The sequence below is a fragment of the Triturus cristatus genome, chromosome 4_2 (genome assembly GCF_964204655.1).
Source record: "Triturus cristatus chromosome 4_2, aTriCri1.1, whole genome shotgun sequence".
Classification (NCBI taxonomy): domain Eukaryota; kingdom Metazoa; phylum Chordata; class Amphibia; order Caudata; family Salamandridae; genus Triturus; species Triturus cristatus.
In genome coordinates, this window is record NC_140586.1 from 420,198,736 (window position 1) to 420,220,694 (window position 21,959).

A 21,959-nucleotide genomic window follows, 5' to 3' on the forward strand; every position below is an offset into this window, starting at 1 on the left:
CGCTTGGTCAGGCGAGACCTAAAAAGCTAGTTCCCTAAATGCGAGCAGAGAAGGATAAAACTCAGCCAATCAAAAAGGATGGTAAAGAGGATATGCTCCATGGGAGGACAAATCAAAAAGAGGAAGGCAAGCCATTGAAGAACATGCAAGCGAATGAGTGACAAAAAAGTCAACCATTGGTAAATTGCACGTCCAGTGGTTCTTCTGGAAACCTGAGATAGCAAAACTTTTAAACAGTCCATAAGTACCTGTACACCAAAGGGTGGTAGTTTGTCAAAGATTTTCTTATCAGACTAGGTAACTGCAACTCTAGCTTTAGCTGAATGGTAATGAAGGTTAGTATAAAATATTTTGTGATTTCTCCAAGTCTTTGTTCTATCAGTGCCTACTCGTCATAGCTGATTCACTCGGGGGAAGGGGAAACAGCAAAGAATAAGTCAGTACAAAATATACCAATCAATACAAAAGATAGATGAGCAAAACCATGCTGGTCTAAGTCACACAAAATACCATGACAGAAAATACAAAACTAAACTTATTTATGCAAAATATGGGAGTTAAAAATAAATCAACACATAGTAGCAGCACACCTACGTATACACAAACAAAATGACGGTGCAGTGCAAATAAGTGAAACAAGGTGCAGAAAAACTTGTACAAAGGATAATGAAAAACAAACCAACAATAGTCTGCTTGCGAATGTAACATATAGTTATTAATTGGGACACCGAAAAATTTCAGAAGTCCGAGTTGAGTAAATAGTGCAGATCCTATTCTATAAGAAATAGTCGACGGTTCGACTCCAAGGGTTTACTTGACCGGGTCTTCATCAGGACAGAAGTAGAGAGACGCTTCAAAAAACGCAACCTAATCGATATCCGATGGAATGCATCAAGCCAAAAAGATATTTCAGCAGCAAGGTCCAACGTACAAATATACGTATGGACCTAAAAAAAACAGCCGCACGGTCACAAGTAAAGCGTCATCATCCAAAGGAAACTATGCGTGAGGGGCCTGTCCAATGTCTTAGGCAAAGTACGTGGGACAACAGACTACAGGTAGGGGCAAATTGCAATTTTCTATCACTCCGAACACTCCGCTACAGTCCACAATAGATGGAATGTAAGCAGTTTGCTGACTGCTCCAAAACCAAGATTAAGATACCCCACAGGTGTAGAAAAGAAGCGCCTGTTTTTTTCCCAGGTTCTACCTGTATATTTGTAAGTTGGACCTTGCTTCCAAAATTATTTTTTGGCTTGATCCATTCTAAGCGTCTCGACATATGGCCTGATGACGACCCCGGACAAGTTAACAATTGGTGTTACAATGCCGGCTGTTTCTTATACAATAGGATCTGCACTATTTTTTAAACTCAGACTTGAAAAAAGTTTCTGTCCAAATTAATATTTATATGATCTGCTCTCTGGCTGACTCTTAGCTTTTCATTATCCTTTGTACAACTTTTTTTTTCATCTTGTTTCACTTAGTGGCACTGCGCCGTCACGTTGTTTGTATATATCTGCCTGATGCTATGGTGTGTAGGTATATTTTTAACTCACATTTTTCATCGATAAGTTTACTTTTGTATTTTTGTCTGTCAGGGTATTTTGTTTGATTTAGGCCAGTATTGTTTGCTTACCCGTTGTTTGTGTTGATCGGTATGTTTTGTACTTGACTTATTTGCTGTTCCCACTTCCCTCGAGTGAACAATTTACTGGATGTTTTGGAATTACCCTGGTTCTCTGGGTTATGGGGTTTACCCTGTTGCTTGCTTTGTTACATGCCGTTCATAGCTGGCGCAAACTGAGCCGTGAAGGATACTATGGAAGGGTTTTCTGTACTTAATGAGAAGGGTCATGAATGGCGAAAAGACAGAGTGTACCCCCAGTCAGGGAAGCGTAACTCCACGTGACTGAAGTCTGGCCAAAAAGAAGGTGGAAGAGGGAGGGGGCTGTGCTGACGGAGTTAAACGTCAGCGGCCATGCGTCAACATCCAAGATTGCCCCCCAGCAGTTCAGCCGATTTCAGGTGTCACAAAACGGGTTCCTAACGCACTGCGCAGGGGGTGTGGGTCAATGATAGGTTCTCGACTTTGGTACAAGGAGACCTGCATTTATTATTCCATATGACGCACTTGGCAATTTAGCACACTGTGAATTTTAAACATTGACACCCTCCGCCTGCAAGATCCGATTACCGGCTGGGGTTTAATAGCCAATGTATATTGCTTGTCGTTTTGTGTTGTGCTTGAAACAGAATCGACACATCCGGTTCCCACGCGCTTGATTCCTTTTGGCCTGTCGATCGCTTTGGGCTGAATGGGTTTGCTGGGGGGAGTGTGTGTGTACCATTGCTTAATGATATGTGATCTTTATTTTAAATTCATCATAATTTCTTTTTTTTCAGGCTTTGCAGCATGGATTCTTCGACTTCGAGACGTTTAATCTTGAGGAGTATGAGCACTACGAGGTGGGCGCATTTTCTCTGTCTTGCTCTGAAGTGGAATGTTTTGTTCAGGGCTCGTTCGGACACCGTGATTATTCTGAATTAAATGCATGGAAAGTGCTGGTCCCCTTTGAGTGGAAATCTGCGCCATTGTTGCCAGCCTCGCGCCCTGTTTGTGTGCAGGGTATAATTAGTGTGCCTGTGGATAGGTGCCTGCGCGAGGCGGGGGCAGCGCTGGCGGCCGCCCCCTCACTTCTATTTATGTGCGTGCTGGATGCAAGCCGTACGGGCTCAGGCGGTTTAAGAGGTTTGTGTGATGACGTAATGTACCTACCACCTAGTGCTTAATTATGAAAAAAAAAGTGTAGCGGCACAAAGTTTCCTAGGAGGTCGCCCAGCAGGACGGGACTGGGGAACGATTTGAGGAAAATGCTCCAACCAGCCCCGCTCCCTTAGTTTCTTGCGCAGCCTTTCTCTATCCATCCATTTTCTGTCCTCCTCTCCTCTTTCGCTTCTCCCGCTGGTCGTTTTCTCTCTATCTTTCTCTTCCTCCTCACTCCGGTCTTTCTCACCTGAAGCCTCCCCCTTGTCTGCTGCGACTGTCAGACAAGGTCTGCGTCCTGTTCCCATGAAAGTTTTTGAAAGGGCTCATGTGTTTTTTGATTGCTTATTTTTCAGAATCTGGCACATTGAATGAAACTGAAAATAGTTAACACGTGCTCCAGAAACCCACAAATGAGTGATGACAGCAGACATGAGAACATGCAGGGTCTTGAGGGGTGAAAGCACGACAGTAAACCAATATTCTGCTAGCAGGAAGCATCATTGTTTTTCCAAATGGTAACCCCCAAAGATATTGTCCGGAAGGGGAATGCGGTAGTAATGCTGCTTTGGTATTGTTTTTTACTGACACCGAACACATCGGTGGGTAGCTTAGTGGGTTAATGTGCTTGCTGCAGAGAGCTCTGTGTAGTCTGCTGGTTTGCCAGTATGAATTATTACAACAGAACTTGAAAGGTAATGGTGGCTTCAGTTAAGGTACAGTGGTTAATGATGCCGTTGCAGAGATCTTGGCCGACCAAGTTCTATCATAAGACCGGTCACTGGGATTCGCACCTGTGGCAAACATTTCAATACAGTCTGCAAGGCCCAAGCGTGACTTGTTAAAGGTGTTAAATCAGTGTTTCTTTTTTTTAGCGGAGTACTAATTAGATAAATAACACTTTCATTAAATTTGTATTGGGTGCTATTTGAAGGGCCAGTGTTAGTTTAACTTCATGTGCACACTTGCAGTGCATTGCTCGGTTCGCGTCTTGGCCATGTTCCGAAGGGGCAGGCCGAGTGTATCTTTGCTGTTCCTGACTGGCTGCTGAGCCGGGAAACTCTTCTGCTGCGGCCGCTTTAACCTCTGCTACTTGCTCTTAGCAAGGACAGTCTTACAAAATAGATTGCTGGCTGCCCCTGCAGTGAGGTATTTGAAGACTTGCACAGTCGTGGGGTAAACCCAGTTTCAATGGCAGCTTGCACAGGTAAGAACGGTCAGGTGGGGTGGTGGGTGGAGAAAGTCGACTGACGACAGGATAAGTAATATTAAATGAATAAAAACGACCTACTTTGCGCTTGCCACATCAGCGAATTTATTTATTTAATATTACTCATCCCGTCGCCTGTCGACTTCCACCACCCCCGCCCGCCCTGTCTCCCCCCCCCCCCCACCTGTGCGAGGTGCTACTGTTGCAGCAATTTCTGAAGGCCTCTCGACCATGGCACAGCACACAGGGCGCACCTGCCCCCATCTGTTACTGCCTGCACCTGGGCACACAAGGGGTGTTTCAGTGGGGCTGGGACCTGTTCTGGCATATGAATAGCTGGCCCAGTCCCCCGGTCTACCACTCTGCCAACAAATACGCTAGCAGGCGTTTTAAAAATGGCTTGTGCTAGCATGGCAGGTGGGTTTATGAAACAGAAGTGCGTTCTTGAAGTCAACAGTGAAATACGCCCAACTGCTGTGTTTGCGGCATGCACTAATGGTCCTTGGTAATAATAGCCCGGTTGCAGGCATGTAGCATGTAGTATTTTATATAGGAAGCGGTGGGTGCTCATCACAGTTAATTGATAAACATTTCTCTTCTCTCTTGCATATTAAGAATCCGGAGAACAGTCGAAATACACTTTCTTAAAGTAAGGTTTAATTCATGTCCACAATATTTAGTAAAGGAATTTGGGTTCTAAAAGGGCAAAGCGGATGGCCTGTTCAGCCCTAAAACCAGGGGCATTGGAATTATGCGATTCTTCAGCCGTGGCCTTTTCTGCATAATTATGGATTTGCCTCACTTGTTTTACAACCCATCATCTGCTGCATTATTCATACAACAAAAAAATGGTTGTCTATAGCTCAAACTGATTAAAAGTTACAAAACAAAACCTCAAAACAGCATCATGTGTTACCCGCAGTAGAAAGCAGTTTGCAAAGATTGGCTGGTCATCTTTAAATAGCCTATTGCTGCATTTGGGTGTTAAAGTGGTTCTCCTGATGTGAAACCTTTGATAAGGCAGTGTTAACATGGATAAAAATAACACAATATTGAAGAACCCCCATTCCAACATGTGCTGCATTATGTCACATAGTTTAGTCTTATAGCACACAAATGAGAAGCGGAGAGGGTATGTAACTCACCTACTCCGAACCCCCTGTCAAATACTTATACACACCAAAAGGAGTAGGGAGTGAAGATCGTGGTGTGGTGGTTCGGTGGTGGCATGTGCTGTGTGTTCTAATACTGCCCTCACTCACACAGGTGTGTGACATGTTTCATCATAGGGCTACTTACAATCCACCCCGGCGCAGCCAACACCTGGGGTGGAGCAATAGGGTAGGGGAAGACAAACACAACATAAGAGAGAAAACAATGCTTTCATGCGTGACTGGAAACACCAGAAGTGAAAATGTACTGAGTTTAAAACTAGCTCAGAGGTATCTTTATACCTATATTGTATTCCTAGATCCTCCAGCCAGGATTAAAAACATGAAGGATGGTGGTGATAGGGAGACATAATGTGCTCCTTACACCCCTCCTTACTGCCAGGTAGTCTAAATGTTTCGGCCGTGTGTCTGTGCCCAGTACTTGGGGTCACGCCGGCCTTCTTTAGGACTCTACCGGCCCCAGTGTATTATGTACTGCTCCAACCTCCATTCGAGGTTCGTGGGTGTCAAAAACCCTAATCCTTACGTTGAGGAACTTCCTCTAGAAAATGTGTGGATTTACTGCAAGGAATCGGGGGGACAGGAGACATAAGAGAAAGGGGAATTAGACAAAATAATTCCATCATTACTCTCAGTTATGTGAGTATACATCCATGCGCGCACACTTACAGGCATGCTCTATACAATTACCAGTACCACCACTGTACAGGGTGCATCACCCTAAGAACAGGAAATTGATTCCTGATGGTCAGGTAATTCTTTCTTAGATTAACCAATCAGAAATACTACCCATTTTGGTAGGTGTATCCTTCAGCGCCACTAGCGTACTTTAAAATCATGTAACCCATCACATACTCTAGAAGGGGGCTCGGATTGTTCTTATTTACAGAGTTTACCCCTAAATCATGTTAAAACTGGCAGTCTGCAAGGAGAGACCCCCAGTTGTCACACTCTTTAGGAGACAAAATCATAGGGAGGAAAGACATCATAGTCGTTATCCTCAGAGTCACAATTACATGGTGCAGGTGTTCACGGTGTGAATGATAAACACCTCTTATATGTGGTCCAATGTTACCTTCTAGTTCTCTCAGACCCGTATCAGGGTTGTAAAGCAAATGCCCAGCAGTGTAAAATCCACTGTGGGAGCTCTCGTATAGGGTAAAAGATGAGCTAACCAGTTGCATAACAGCGTTATAAGGCCCGTTGCACTACCGTCGCGTCCTTAAACAACATAGTGCCACTTTTAAGTTCACCCAATCTCACCATGTGCCCCCGTAATTGACGTCATTTGGAAAAATGGGGATATACCACCCGATATTCATTCCCCCTCTGCGCACCCCTCTGTCTGGTTTCAAGTGGCATCAAAAGATTAGTGGCTGAGAGGTCTTTACGGCAGGGCCCCATAACCTCCACTGTTAAAAAGTAACCCGTTATGAGAACCTAAGCAGAGTTAGAACTATGTGCCCTCTTCTCTCTCTCTCCCCCTTCTCCTTACTACTCAAAAGGTGGTACTCCTCCTTATCGGTGCTCCTCTGCTCCTGCCGTGTAGGTATGTGGGGGAGCCGCGAGACCGTTCCCAATGTCTCGGAACAGTTACGGTCACGTGGGTGGCTTGATGGTCTTCCAAGGGCATCTTCGCAACACGATAGTAACCACGGGCCGGCTCCTGTGATGCAGAGCGGCCCATTGACATGGAAACTTGGCCGCAGTGTTATGTTGAGAGCGCTCTCTCTAAACATAGGTTCTAGCTCTCACATATCTTGTTTGTTAGGGACAAAGAGTCCTGCTGCTCCAATAAATTTCGCATAGGTTTACCCCTTTTATGTTCGAAATCATAGTTGCGTTCCTCGCTGAAAAGCAAAGAAAACAGGGAACAAATTGGTATCTGATGATGGGAAGGGCCTCTTCCTGGATATTATTCAAATGAATGTCAGCTCTTCATAAAAAAACCTCCGGTCCATTACTCAGGTCTCTCCATCTCGAGGTGTGTGGGGCATATACCAATGGGGAAATTCGTCTTGGTACCTTACTGGCGGTGTTCATGCCTTAATTCTACAGATCCCCTCAATAGATGGAACCATACTTTACCGTATACGGTACTGTCGCCCTACCAACACCCCTTCCCAACTAATAATGTGGATGTAGTTGTTTTGAAGGGTAGTTGGCAACCCCAGACTCCTGAGTTAATTGGTCAACAGAGTGATCTCTATCTGTTCAGGGATTGCCACGGTATCTCATCATTAAGGCCAACAGAGTGACTCTTGAGACAATACACCCACTTTTGCTCCCTCAGGAGGAGGGCCCTTGTCCTATCCCAATGGAAGGGTTCATAGTGGTTTTTTCGATTACAGTCCAAATCAGGTCATCTGGAGTGTGGCGAATTTCTAGGTAGTGGGCCGTGAGTTTCGTATTGGACCTCAAGCATCTTATCGTACTCCTATGCTCCATGATGCGTGTCTTCACCTTGCGGGTTGTCATGCCCACAGACTGCATGTGGCAAGGACAAGTGATAAGATAGATCACAAAATCGGAGTTACAGTTGGTCTGTGATCTCTGTTCCCATGGGTAAGTGAGTCCAATATCGATGGTTTTCATGTTATTAGTCAGATGACATACGTTGCAAGATCCACAACGTGAGTGACCTTGTACCTGCGGTAATAGACCTGGTGTTACTGTTCTTCTTTGCTGTGGTGCGACTTGTCTCGTGTGCACTAGCAGATCTTTAAGTTTGGCACTCCTTTTGAAGGAGAACAGTGTTTTTTCTATGTTCACCCCATTTGAGTTCAGTATACTCCAATGCCTTAGTATCACCTGTTTAATTTGGTGAGAAGCCGTATTAAAAGTAGTGACACACACTTGTTTGTCTGTTACTGATCTTTCTCTTTTCTCCAAAAGGTTGGCCCTATTGGCATTGGTTGCTCTTTTTCAGGCTTTTGTGATGGTGCGTTCAAAATATCCCCTCTGAATGAGTTTTCTGGAGAGGAGTGTTGCTTCCTCTTTAAAATTTGGTCTCTCCGTACAATACCGTCTCAATCGAAAGAATTGACCAACCTGCAGATTCTCCCTAAGGGATTTGGGGTGGAAGCTGTCGTAGGCTAACGGGACGTTTTTGTCCGTAGGCTTGTGATAAACCCTGGTGTGGCGTTTACCTTCTTTAGGTTCAATCATTAAATCCAGGAAGGGGAGTCCTGTCTTGGTTACAGTGGACGTGAAGGGAAGCAGCGGCTTTCTCTGGTTTAACCAGTCCAGGAATTGACTGACTGATTCTACGTCACCCTTCTAAATCACCAGGACGTCTATATAACGCCGCCAGTCTTCTATTCTCCGACTAAGGGCACCGTGTTTCATGGATTTCAGTCTTCTTGAAGGCACCTAAATACAGACCCGCCAGGCTCGGGGCAAAAGTGCTGCCCATCAAGGTCCCATGGGTCTGCAGGTAAAGGGTCCCCTCGTATTAAAAAAAGTTCTTAGTCAAGGCTAGCTCAGCCAAGTTCAAAAGAAAGGTTTGTGGTGTTTGAAATCTCCACTCTTCTTCAAACAGGATATCCTCCAGTACCCTCAAGGGAATGTTGGTATATAGAGCCTCGATGTCGAAGCCTATCGGGAATTTACTGTTGGTATTGAAAACCATCTCCTCAATGCAGTTGAGGATATCTAAGGTGTCTTCTAGGTACGCAGACAATGGGTCGGCCTGGTGGGGGTCTGGTAGGTTTATGAATTTTAGGCAGTATGTAAAAATACGGCATCTTCGGTTGGTTTTTGATGAGATAATCTGCCTCATGTTTTGAAATCCAAACTTTAGCCACTCCCTCCTCCACCAGAGTGGCAATGTCCTTGGCTAGCTATGCTGTGGGGTCCCTTCCTAGCACTTGGTAGTTCCTCCTATCCGATAGGAGGCATTGACATTCGTTGTAATAGGTCGTTATAACCAAAACAACAATTGCTCCTCCTTTGTCAGCCGGCTTTGTAAATTGTAAATTGATACTTGTATAGCGCACTACTCACCCGCAAGGGTCTCAAGGCGCTTGTACGAATACCGCTGTGGAACCCATCCTGGCTTTCCCTGTGAGGTGTCCACTCCTGGGCACCCCCAAGGTGGAGGCCAGGCATCCTTAGCGTTGTGGGGGCTGTTGTGGAGATTAAGCAAGCTATTGCCCAGAGTTGCAGAGTGGGACTCCATGATTGGAATGGCACCGAGGCGAGAATTATCAGGTCCGTGGAATTTTTGAGCCCAAGACCCGCCAAGGCGGGGAATTGAACCCTGGTCCCAGGCTAGACCTCTGCATCAGGGTCTGCCGCTCTAATCATTGAGCCACACTTCTCCACTTTATGATAATGGAGGGGTTCTCCTTTAATTCCTTCAGTGCTTCTTTCTCTATGTTGCTCATATTGGCAAAAGAACATCCGTTCTGTCTCTTTAGATTTTCCAGGTTATATATGACCGCTTGTTCATTGTACCCACGTCACCTGTGGTAACATAGTTATTTGGGGGTTGAATGTTGACTTGGGGTGAAAGGAGGTGTCTCCTCCAGTAGTGTTTCTTTCTTTGGCGTCCTCGAAAAACACCTTCAATCTCACACTTCCGAAGAATGTGGCCAGTTCCTGACATAATAGAAAGTGCTCCAACTGGTTTGTAGAGACGAAACCCAGGCCGCATACCTGCACTGCAGGAGTAGGCGAGCACCAATGAGGAGTACCACCACCCTTGGAGTAGTAAGGAGAAGGGGAGAGAGAGAGAAGGGGGCACATAGTTCTAACTCTGCTTAGGTTCTCGTAATGGGTTACTTTTTAACAGTGGGGGTTATGGGGCCCCGTCGTAAGGACCTCTCAGCCGCTACTCTTTTGATGCCACTTGAAACCAGAGAGAGGGTTGCGCAGAGGGGGCACGAATATCGGGCGATATATCGCCGTTTTTCAAAATGAGCACGTCAATTACGGGGGCACATGGTGAGATCGGGTGAACTTAAAAGTGGCACTATTTTGTTTATATTCTGTTAAGGACGCTGGGCTAGTGCAACGGGCCTTATAACGCTGTTATGCAACTGGGTAGCTCTCATTTTTTACCCTATACGAGAGCTCCCACAGTGGATTTTATACCGCTGCGCGTGTGCTTTACAACCCTGATACAGGTCTGAGGGAACTAGAAGGTAACATTGGAGGTGTTTATCATTCACACCGTGAACACCTGCACCATGTAATTGTGACTCTGAGAATAATAACAACTACGATGTCTTTCCTCCCTATGATTTTGCCTCCCGCAGAGTGTGACAAGTGGGGGTCTCCTTGCGGACTGCCAGTTTTAACATGATTTAGGGGTAAACTCGTAAGGAAGAACAATCCGAGCCCCCTTCTAGAGCACGTGAAGGGTTATGATTTTAAAGTACGCTAGTGGCGCTGAAGCTACACTTACCAAAATGGGTAGTATTTCTGATTGGTTCATCTAAGAAAGAATTACCTGACCATGAGGAATGTATTTCCTGTTCTTAGGGTGATACACACTGTACAGTGGTGGTACTGGTAATTGTATAGAGCATGCGTGTGAGTGTGCGCGCATGGATGTATACTCCTATAACTGAGTATTGAGGGAATTATTTCGCCTTAATCCCCCTTTTCTCTTATGTCTCCTGTTCTGATTCCTTGCAGTAAATCCACAAATTTTCTAGAGGAAGTTCCTCAACGGAAGCGTTAGGGTTTTTGACACCCACGAACGGAGGTTGGAGCAGTACATAATACACTGGGACCGGTAGAGTCCTGAAGAAGGCCGGCGTGACCCCAAGTACTGGGCACAGGCACATGGACGAAACATGTCGACTACTGGGCAGTAAGGAGGGGTGTAAGGAGCACATTATATCTCCCTATCACCACCAACCGGCACGTTTTAATCCTGTCCAGAGAATTTAGAAATAAAGTGGAAGTATAGAGATACCTCCAAGCTAGTTTCACACAACACAGCAGTTTCACTTCCGGCGTTCCCAGTCACGATTGAAAGTATTGTTTTCTGTCTTTTATGTTGTGTTGGTCTCTCCTTACCCTATTGCCACCACCGAACTACTACACCATGATCTTCACTCTCTACTCCTTTTGGTGTGTATACATAGTTTAGTCAACCTTGCTGAATAATTTGTCCCTCTTGCCGCATAGTTACAAGGACCCTGCCTAAAACCTAGGTAACGGTCTGGGAATTCTTGCCAGTCCTGTGTTCCACTCGTTCTGATAAGAATAGGGCCTTAGTATTCAGACGTGCCTGTGTTTTTCTGCCACCTTGTGGCTAAATCTAGGGCATTCGGCTATAAACTTTGGTACAGCTCACAAGTGGAAGTGTATGCATTAGGTTCTGATGTCTCAACTTGTTCCGTTGTGGTATTCCCTGAGCAAAGAAGGCCAAGCTCCAGACTGCTCTCGTTGTGATCGCATGTCCAGGAGTAAATGCGTCTGTTCTCTTGGCGATCTTAGGGGCCATTACATTTTGGCTACTGTCAGTTGCATCTCTCTCAAAAGACTAGACTGTCATCACCCTTGGCTTCAGTGAGGCTGGTTGGGCTGGAGATGCTTACTCTACTCTCTCAGTATTTTGTCCCCAGTCTGGGAAGAGGAGGGTTTGAGGACCCTACTGCCAAGTGTTTCATTCCCTGTGGCTCTGCCCCAGAAGTGAAGACCCATTGATGCTCCTTCGTCAGCAGAATGTGGTTGTTTTACCAGTTGCAGAGGTCACATTGAGAGCCAACGGGAGGATGGATCTCTCGCGTGGTATATCTACACTTCATACACCACACAGTGATGGGAACCAAGATACCACTGGTTCCCCATTGTATTCTGTGGGTTCTGCACTTGCTAACATCTCAGCTGAGGCCTATTGTTGCAATCATATGGACAATTAAAACTACTCTCAACCCCCTCCCTTCTGACCCCCCCCCCCCTCGAATCTTCCTATCCGAGAAGGAAAAGGCGATCTTATTTCCTCATGCCCATCCACATGGGTGAGGTTCCCCAAGGTCATTTGGACTATGCATCAAACACACCTCCCTAGTGATACCCAGTGCATAAAACTCTGATTCCACAGCATCCGGAGGTCATTCCTGGAGGTCACGGCTCAAGCGTCCATAGATTTCACACTGATGCCCTTTATGTCCACGTTCAGCGTAGAGATGATCTGTGAAGGGTAGAATGCACATCAGTGTCCATGGAGAAACCTTCAAGGACAACTGATCCATGCCCAAGCTAGTGTTAATCTTTTGTTTCATTATATGTATGTACTTAGTAGTTCACTTGCACTAAATAAAGACTGTCTTCTTCTAAGATTAGTCATTAAGAGGTGTTTGGGATTATTTCATTGTTGCTAGTGTTTGTTGTACAGGTTTACTAACGTTCATGGTGTTTTGTATTGGCAGGATTGGTTTTTTCCCCGTTGCATGTGCACAACATAGACACCCACATCTTTGGCCTAAGGAGACCCATACACCTCAATACAATCATCCACAGTGTGAGGGAAATCTGCACAATATATCCTGAAGCGCTTTTCGACACATTTGCTGCTTGGTATATGCACTGGCCTGCATCCCTGGCAACTCCTTGGAACACCAGGCATTCATAACCCAGCTAAAGTGCTCCCCAATTACAGCAGAAATGGAAATGCTGACGTCAGTAGGAGTTGCAAGTGAAAAGACCCTTGCTGCAACAGGTACAATAAGATAGTACTGCTGGCTACACCAAAGCTCAGAGTACCAGAAGGACCCCTGGATTCTCCACCCCCTTCCATTAAAGGCTGCAGCTGTGAACATGTGGTCCTTTGGCAGATTCACGAGACCAATGTTCAATAATCAGTGCTTCAGTCTTAGCCTGGCCAATATGACTTGCCCACCTGCCCCTGTGACGCTGGAGACTCCATTGATCCCCAGGTTTGGAAATGTACTGCACTCTTCCCTTTCGATCTCCTTCCTAACTGACGAGGCGTTGTGCCATGACCGTTCCATCTGCAGTGTCAAAGGGCATGGGAACCATCCACCTTCACATCTTTAGCAGCGTAATATACTCATGCTTTTTTCATGGGTGTTCGGGCTGTTGACATCATCGGCTTGTTAGAGGAGTATTGAAAGCTGTGCCTGAGATTTCCCTGTTGAGTGCATTGCAGATTAAACCTCCATCAATCCCATTATTTACCAGGTCACTCCTCTTTTCATTGGAGGAACCATGTCTTTGAGAACAGTGCGTTGTCAAACTTTAAGCAAATTTTGTATCTGCTCCCGAGTTGCTGTTCGCTGCTAGATTTGCGTATGCCCCCTTTTGGGGTATCTAAGTGGCAAATTCTATGTTTTGGGTGTTTGTCTTCTTTTTCTGAACTGCGTCCGTGGGGCTCCGACTCACTCAGTGTGGTCATATTTCCATGTATGAAGAAGATAATTTGTTCTTCTTTCTCCCTGTGGTGAGGAAAAGGTTGTATATTGGGCTCTCATTTGCGGTTACGCTTTGTGAACAGAAATATGAATAATTCTCAACACTGATTCTTTATTAAGGAATCCATATAAAAATGTCTTTTGTAGCCCGTTTTCAGCATTGTAGATCTTGTGAGACACATTTGAGTGTTGATATTCTATTGGTGAAATCTAACCTGCAGCCATGGACAAGCACTACAGCAAGGACAACTATAATCTTGGGATTTCAGAGCCCTTAGTTCATTGCCATAGTTGGACCGTGCTCCAGAACCTTGAACTCAGCAAGGATTTCTTTGAGTCTCTCATGGCATCAAGGAGAGAGCGACTGCGAGGATCAGTGTGAGTCCGTTAGCACCTGCATCAGAAGGAAATGATAGAAATAAGATTCAATAATTAAAATATCTTAACTTCTGACCGTCTTCCCACAGACGGTGTAGGGCAGCTGCTTTATTTGAAGGTTGCGGTGTGCCTAATGCACACTCAGGACTGTTTCAGCTCCTGTAAGTCCTGTGCCCGGCTTTGGATCCCATACACAAACCATAAATAGCATGAAAGGGCCGCGCTTCCACAGTCCGGCTTAGAACCACCGGAGATGGATTTCCATTTTTTTTCCACCTCTTAAAATTAGAAGTGCTGAATCTTCAAAACCTTAAACACTCAAACTCATTTGCAACTTTAGCCATTACTTTGTCCTCTGTGTATTTCATTAATGAAAAAGAGCCCTGGTATTTAACCGTTCCAAAACTTTGCCTCGTACATAAATTCAATTAAATATGTGGCATGTCAGAAGTTCATGAGCAATGGATTTCTCCCTCCTTCAGTATCTTCTTAAAGTTTTCTGACCCAGTTTCTCATTTACTCCAGTCTCCCCTTCTGCTCATTCAGCAATGCTTCTATGCGCTCTTCATTGTTGTATGTCTTATTACAGAGTTTGTGGTTGTTGCTGAAAGGCCGCCTACTTCCTGTGCAGACTGCTACTTTTACCACCATATAAGCTGTGGTGATTCGCGTCCATGACATTTGATTCCCCAAACCCGAGCCATCCCCTTTTACATTTGCACCTTTGTTGCTTAGATTTACAGCAGAAGCTTGACAGTATGGTAAAGTTTGCAAAGTATACATCAGAAGGGAGGAAGGTGGATACATTATATGCACAGAGGACCGGTGACAATAGGGAATATGGTCCGATAAAGTTCTGGATTCTTAAAATAAATTGGGCAATAAGGGGCTTCAGATATATAATAGTGCACTGATCTATATCTCAAAAAGGGCGTGGACAGTAAATGGGGTTACGTTTACCTGTAATGGGATATTTCAGCGTGACTTGAGAGCAGGAAATAAGTACAGCCCATTGGTCTTTTAGGAGACCATCGTTCTCTGCAGGCTGCTGGCAGATTCTTGCTTAATTCTTTTCTTTCGGTTTTCCCTCTAGCGTGTAGAAAATGGCGACTTCAACTGGATTGTTCCAGGGAAATTTTTAGCATTCAGTGGACCTCATCCAAAAAGCAAAGTCGAAAATGGTAAGGTGTTTGACATTTTGGGATTTTTAGTGTGGTCTCATTGTGTGTTTTATAACCGTTTTATATGCCAGGTGATTTTCACCCAGCGGTAACACTTCTTCAGACTGTGTTGCTGTTCTGTAGTGTTTGAAGGGGCCGTTAACTCCAATGAGGTGGGTAGAATGTCCTCCTTGAGGCACCGCTGTAGTTTCAGAACATGGAATTCTACATTTCTTTACTTAAAAGGCAGAAATTCCTCTATGAATTATGGATTTATTTTACGTGCATACTGTGGGTAATGTATAATGTAGGATATGGATATGCTGAGCTCCAGTGAATGCAGATAACTTCAAGAGTTGAAGAAAAAAGTGTGGTTAATAGGCACGTTTCAGTGTAGGTCTGAGTAATGCTGTTAAATCAATGTAGTCCGTTTTCACCAGTTGGGGGGGGGGGGGGGGGGGGAGTAGATCATCAAAGCATTCACTCGCATTCTTAATGAAATGCCAGCTGTTCCAGATTTTCATTAGTAAGCGTCCTACATAAGTGAGCTTTGAGTATAATGCAGCAAGACTGTTCCACGGATTGTCGCACACTGTATAAGAAACACGGCTCTCACGCTAATTCTGGGAAGTGCAGACTGCAGTGGCAGCTGGCAGGGAGCCGGAGTGGCGAGGGATGACAAAATATTTGTTTAAAAATTTACCTCCTCATGGATGCTGTCCTTCCTCCGTCGTTGCTTCGTTTCCTTATGCGTCGGAGAAGCAGGAAGAACACAGGCGTCCCTAAGCCAATCACAATGCTGCAATGCAGCGTTGTGATTGGTCTGAGCACCATGGTTCGGCGCTCAGATGGGGACTGGGAGTCGGGCATGTTCTCCACCCAGGTTGTGTATTACAGCCCGGGGGAGAACGTGCAAAGTGTGCATGACTGTTTGGAGGGCCCAAGACAGCCGGCCAAACAATTATGCTCACGTATTGTGCACAAACCACCCCTCACCCTGTGACTCAAGCCCCGCCCTAACCCAGCCCTGTAGCTACAAAAAAAAATGATATCCTTTTGTTTTTCCTTTTCCCTGCTCCGAGAGCAGTGGGGCAACGCTTATCAACCTTAGCAGAGGAGCCGCCCCGAGCAGGCTGAGTGGAGTTATTTTGTCCTAAGATGCTTCTGGCATTTCCGACCTGGGCACTGCCATTCTGAGGCCAGTTTGTCATGTATAAGCTGGCAAATCGTAGTTAAATCGTATGTGATAATCTTAAAATAGAAACCGCTTCCCCTTTAGATACCGATACTAAAATTATTATCGATTTATTATGGTTCCCTCGTACTACATTTTTAACCAACTGGACTGCTCTTTAAAAATCATAGGTATCAATAGATTTATTCAGTCCTTCTACTTTGTTTTATTTCCTCTTCTTCTTTTAATAATTTCTTTCCTCTTATTTATTTTTCCCCTTGTTCTTAAAAAATCTATGCCTTTCTGTTAGTACTGAAACTGAAATCATTTTTTTTTTTTATAAGAATTTTTATTGAGTTTTCAGGAGAAACAAAACACAAAAATACAAGAGGAATACAATCAATCAAGAAATCTGAAATCATTTATTAATACCGTATGTTTCTATTTTATGTAATATTGCTTTAATAATTTATATTATGAAACTCAAAGGAAAAGAAGCTTACCAATCGTGCAGTTGCCACGGATAGTGATGGATGAAAACAGCTTGATCCTGAAAGGCTGCTTTAACTGTACCTACTGTCTTACTAATGTTATGTACACTGACGTACGGAAAGAACTTAAGCTTCGGTCTTTCCTTAGAAATGGCCAAATATCAGGTTGATCATGGAAAGGACCTGCCTCTAAATCTAGGCATGCCAATATCAGAATTTGCATAACCCACTCCTCATTTATTGTGGCCAGAAAGTACGGCTCAGAGCAGTCACCATAGAATAACTCTTGTATAAATCCACATCCTAGCAACAGGATGACTTTGCTACAGGCACCGTTTCTTCCATTTGCCTTACGCGGCTGGAGACCTCTTTTTTAGAATTCACGGAGGAGACTTGCATCGCTCAAGGTTTGGCTTGCATTTTTGTCTCTACTGAGATTGCAGATTTTTAGACTTTCTTTTGAATGGGTGATTGGAGCTTGACGAGTAAAGACAATCTGCTGAACTTGCATGTATACAAGGATGCGTCTGTTCTGTGGGGAGCGCGCTGACACTTGCTAGGTAGCATTCTGCACCACAAATGCAAGGATACCCAATCTGCCCTCCTTTGAAAGAAGAGTATGATCGACAGAGCTTGGTCTTCTGTGGCTCCACTTGGTGTCCATATCAAATTGTACTATAATGAATTGCAGCAGTTATTTGGGGCCCTGAAGCACTTACCTACACGGGTAGCACATAACACCATGTGGGTTGTGTGGCTGGAAGGATGATATATTTTTTTTGATCCTTTGTAGAAAGTATTTCCATGTTGTGTGTGATGACCACTCAGGTGCAGTTATTGTGTTATGCGACGCAGCGCATGGCAGTGTGTTTGATGATGAAGTGTAAGAGACAGACGCTCAGTTTTACGGTTTTCAGCATGCTGGTAGCATGAAGCACCTGTGGCTTCCTGCACAACACTAGTTCCTACCTGGTAATAGCTGTAGGAGATGTGTAGAGCCTCACTGAACTCTTGTCCCACCGGGCAGTCTTCATTGGGGCCACAACAAACACTCAGTTGCTGTAGGTACGGGTTGCGGGCCCCTATGCTAGTGAGAATGCCACGATGTAGTTGAGTTCTCCACTCGAACCCACATGCATTTGAAAGCTATTTCACTACAAGCACAATACAAGACTAAAGATAAATCAGCTTGGGTCTCAGTGCATTTTGTTGTTTAGATGGTTGTCTTTCTAATGTAGCTGTACAATTATTGTATTGCTGTGGTAATGCACCATATGATCTTTACGTCCCGCATGTTTCAATCTGTTTTGACCTGTTCATTTTCTTTAAAACAGGTTACCCCCTCCATGCACCCGAGGCTTATTTCTCCTATTTCAGAAAGCACAATGTCACTACAATCATAAGACTGAATAAGAAAATCTACGATGCGAAACGCTTCACAGATGCGGGCTTTGACCACCATGAGTTGTTCTTTATCGATGGAAGCACGCCTAGTGACCTCATCATGCGAAGGTTCCTGAATATATGTGAAAATGCTGTGGGTGCCGTTGCGGTGCATTGTAAAGGTATGTGTATCCTTTGAAGGTATGTGTAGCCTATGAACAAGCATTGGTAAAGCCAATAGGTCTTGCCTATGCGAGAGCTATTGGCTTTGGTAATGTGTTTTAGCCATTATTTGCACCTGTCTGGTGGCTGTTCAGCATGGCTAACACTTAGTGGTGTGGAGTAGGGTAGAGTACAATGGGGTAGATTGGCAAAGATTGGTACAGGGTTTGGCGTGTGTTGGGTGGTTCAGCGTGTGGTGTAGTGGGGTAGATGAGGGTGGAGTGGGGCAGATTGGAGTAGATTGTTGTTGTTTGGAGTGGGATAGATTGCAGTGGAGTCCAGGAAACTGTACTGGAATGGGCTAAATTGGACTGGGGTAGATTGGAATGGATTGGACTGGAGTGGGGTAGATTGGAGTGAGGTAGATTGGATTTGGGTACACTGGAGTGGGGAGGATTGGGGTAGATTTCAGTGGGGTTGCATGGAGTGGATTGGAGTGGGGTGGGTGGATTGGAGCGGGGTAGAGTGGAGCGGGGTGGGGTAGATTGGAGCAGGGCTGGGTTGATGGGGTTAGATTGCGTGGATTGGGTTAGATTGGATTGTAGTGGAGTGGGGTGTGTGGAGGGGCATAGAGTGGAGTGTCATGTTTCATGAAGTGAGTGGTGTAGATTGGAGTGCCATGGAATGTTGTAAAGTGTCTTAGAGTGGAGGGGTGTAGAGTGGAGTGTCGCAGAATGGCGTGGAGTGTGCGTTGGGTGGTAGCACACTGCGATTAGACCACACATATACAATTGAAATGACCATTGCATTTGCACCGAAATACAGTTTTACTGCACACAAACTACAATGTGTGCAAATGTCATCACCTAGTGTATTGATGTGTTTTGATTGTATTCAAATATTTGTTTCCACCACACTTTAGAATTACTCAAATGTGCTTCATTTGTTCTAACTGAAATATTCTGAAACCTTAGCATAGTTAATTTTTTGGTGTGTGCTAGAATAAAACACACATCCTACTCCCTCTCCTCTTACATGGATACTCTGCAGGATTATCACATACCTTCTCTCACTTTTAAGTTCGAAAAAGAAAAGTAAACATAATCTTGGTCTTAAGAGAAAGATTGACATTTGGCCTCTGTCTTTGAATGCACAGCAAATGTGAAAAGATGAGAACAAGATTTAAAGGGCTTTTTTCTCAAAAAGTGAGTTCATGGAAGAATAAAGTAAAGAAGGTTTGGGCAACTGGAGAGACTATTTAAAGCTGGACAACCTAAAGCAAATAAAGCCAGTAAATAGAAAGCAAGGAAATGTGAGTTACAGACCACAAAGCCAATCGTAAACTGGCGGAAAGCATTCCTAGGTTAGCTTTCTGAAGACGTCTTTAGCAAACCAGCCCACTGTGATGTCTAGTAGGCTGCACCCTAAAGGAATGATTTTAAATGGGTTTTAACACACTTGATCAGCAATCACTGTACACCAGTACTTAATTTGTAAAAATAAAAACATGCCGGTGCACTCATGATGAGGCCACTGCAATTTGCACCACACATTGCCACTGCCAGCGCTGCCAATGACAGAAATTACACAACTAAGAGCATCACACTGCTACAAGTGTGACGATTCAGACTGTTCAAGGCCTCCAAAGCTTTAAGAATGGGTTGTGTGGCAGGCATTCGTTTTTTTAAACATATATTAAATAAATAAACAACTGTTTTTCTGCTCGTCTTTGAATGAGCAGCTGTCCTAAGTGCCTGTGCCGCCAATAAAGTGCTAGTGCTGAGCACCTGAAACCACCGGCTCAAATTAAGCACTGCTGTACACTCCTTACAAAAATGATTGGACATTTCATATAATCTGGGTTACACAATGCACAGACTCCATTCCAGTTTGTACAGTGCTTTAAATGGGTAAAAAATAGTGTGGGCACTCATTTAAATTTGGCGAGTGGGCGGGGCTAAAGGCAAGACATGCTGATGCTGATTGACTTCTATACTAGTTGCAGCACATACCAAAAAACATGAGAAATGAGTTTCTTTAACCAAAGCAGGTTAATTCGTTATACAAAACGAAAACAAAACTCAGTGATATTAAAACATTTCCTTGTGTTGTAATATTTCTCTCGCTTTTCTCTCACACAAAACGTGTACAGGCAAGCAAGTAAACAGACAAACATAAGCTGACACTAACACAAGAATCGGGTGGGATTGTAGCCGTTTTAGCCTCCTTACCTACCACGGCTCTCTTCATTGCGCTGTCACTGGGCTGCCTCAATTCCTTGCAACACAGCGTTATGGTGAACACCCAGATTATCATGCAAATGAGTCCAAGCTGAATAGTTCAGCGGGGACTCGGCACTACAGAAGTGCTTTGGCTGCTATTCAGTCAAGCTACCACCACTAGCAGCAAACCCTTTCGTGAGTACTGGTACTCTCAGCAGTAGAGAAGTGCCGGTACTCAGTGATAAAAATGAGAAGTGCCGGTACTCTGTACCGGCTCATTTAAAGCACTGTATCTATAAAAATGTTCACGTTTTTATAGATGCAAACTGGAATGAAGTCTGTGCATTGTGTAACCCAGATTATATGAAATGTACAATAACGTTTGTAAGGAGTGTACAGTGAGTGTTGATCCTTTTGTGTTAAAATAGTTTGGGGATTTGTGTCCCTATACGGAGGTTTGGGAGGCTGATCCTCCAGATCTGCGCACCACCATATCCACTTGAAGTTTATAGATGCAATTTTAGAAGTCTCAGCCTGGTTTTGTAAATCAATTGGTTTTAAATGAGATTTGCATTGACTCCATGGAATTGTAATATTAGCAGTTAATATCTAGGATGTCAGCATTAGATTCGTAATAATTTGTTTATGTTGTTAGAGACTCGCCGCGGCTTTTTCCTGCAACTGAATTGGTCACCAACGGGATTTAAATGCATGCTCTGGGTTTAGTGACATAGTCCCACATTTTTAGCTATGTATTAATCCTAGAGTGCTGCTTTCCCCTAGTCGGCTGCTTCTATCTTTTATCTTTTTAATCGGCTGATGATTGTATCATAAGCTTTTTTTTTTATTATTATTATTTGTGAGATTTTTAACTTGTGTATGTCCACTGGATGATTTGTTTAATATATGAATTTGAGAAATTTATAATTTTTTAACTACAAAATGTATTATACTTGTTTTACTGTGAACTGTACGTTGATGGCCCTAGTGGCCGAAATAGTCGATTGGATTTAAAGATGTCGGACTTTTGTCCCTATACAACTCTGGCTTCCGTGTTTCCCGTAGGGATGCCAGGTGGCTGCAGATTAAAATGTTTGCTTGCTGTACTTTGTTTCATTTACCAGTGAACATGGAAAATCTCTGCCAAATAAAGCCCAATTTGAGTCAGTCAGCGTAAATTCTCTCTCAATGCAAAACTTTCTTTGGATAGCCAGAGTTGCGCACTCGGACATTCCTGTATGCGACCCAGCCAACCAGAGCGTTCAGTGCACATCATGCAGTACCGTTGTAACCGACTTTCTCGTCCCTCCTAAGGAATCTGTGGCCAGAGGGCACCGGCTTGGACTCGGAGATAGGCTTGAGTGTGCGGCGAGGACAGGACGGTTGGTGATTAGCGTTCGGAGGTGACCTGTTGAGACGAATGCCATCTCCATGAATGTCATGCGGAGAA

The 21,959-nt window shown here is 44.4% G+C and overlaps 1 protein-coding gene across 2 annotated transcripts in view; it reads left to right on the forward strand.

Moving 5' to 3' along the window:
* CDC14A (cell division cycle 14A) overlaps window positions 1–21,959 on the forward strand; it is a 515,591-nt gene that overhangs the window by 387,454 nt on the left and 106,178 nt on the right. For both annotated transcript variants that reach the window (XM_085601899.1, XM_085601900.1), the window contains 3 exons: window positions 2,407–2,469; window positions 15,011–15,098; window positions 18,077–18,307. In XM_085601899.1, coding sequence (XP_085458025.1) covers window positions 2,407–2,469; window positions 15,011–15,098; window positions 18,077–18,307 — 382 coding nt within the window. The remainder of the gene's footprint in view (window positions 1–2,406; window positions 2,470–15,010; window positions 15,099–18,076; window positions 18,308–21,959) is intronic.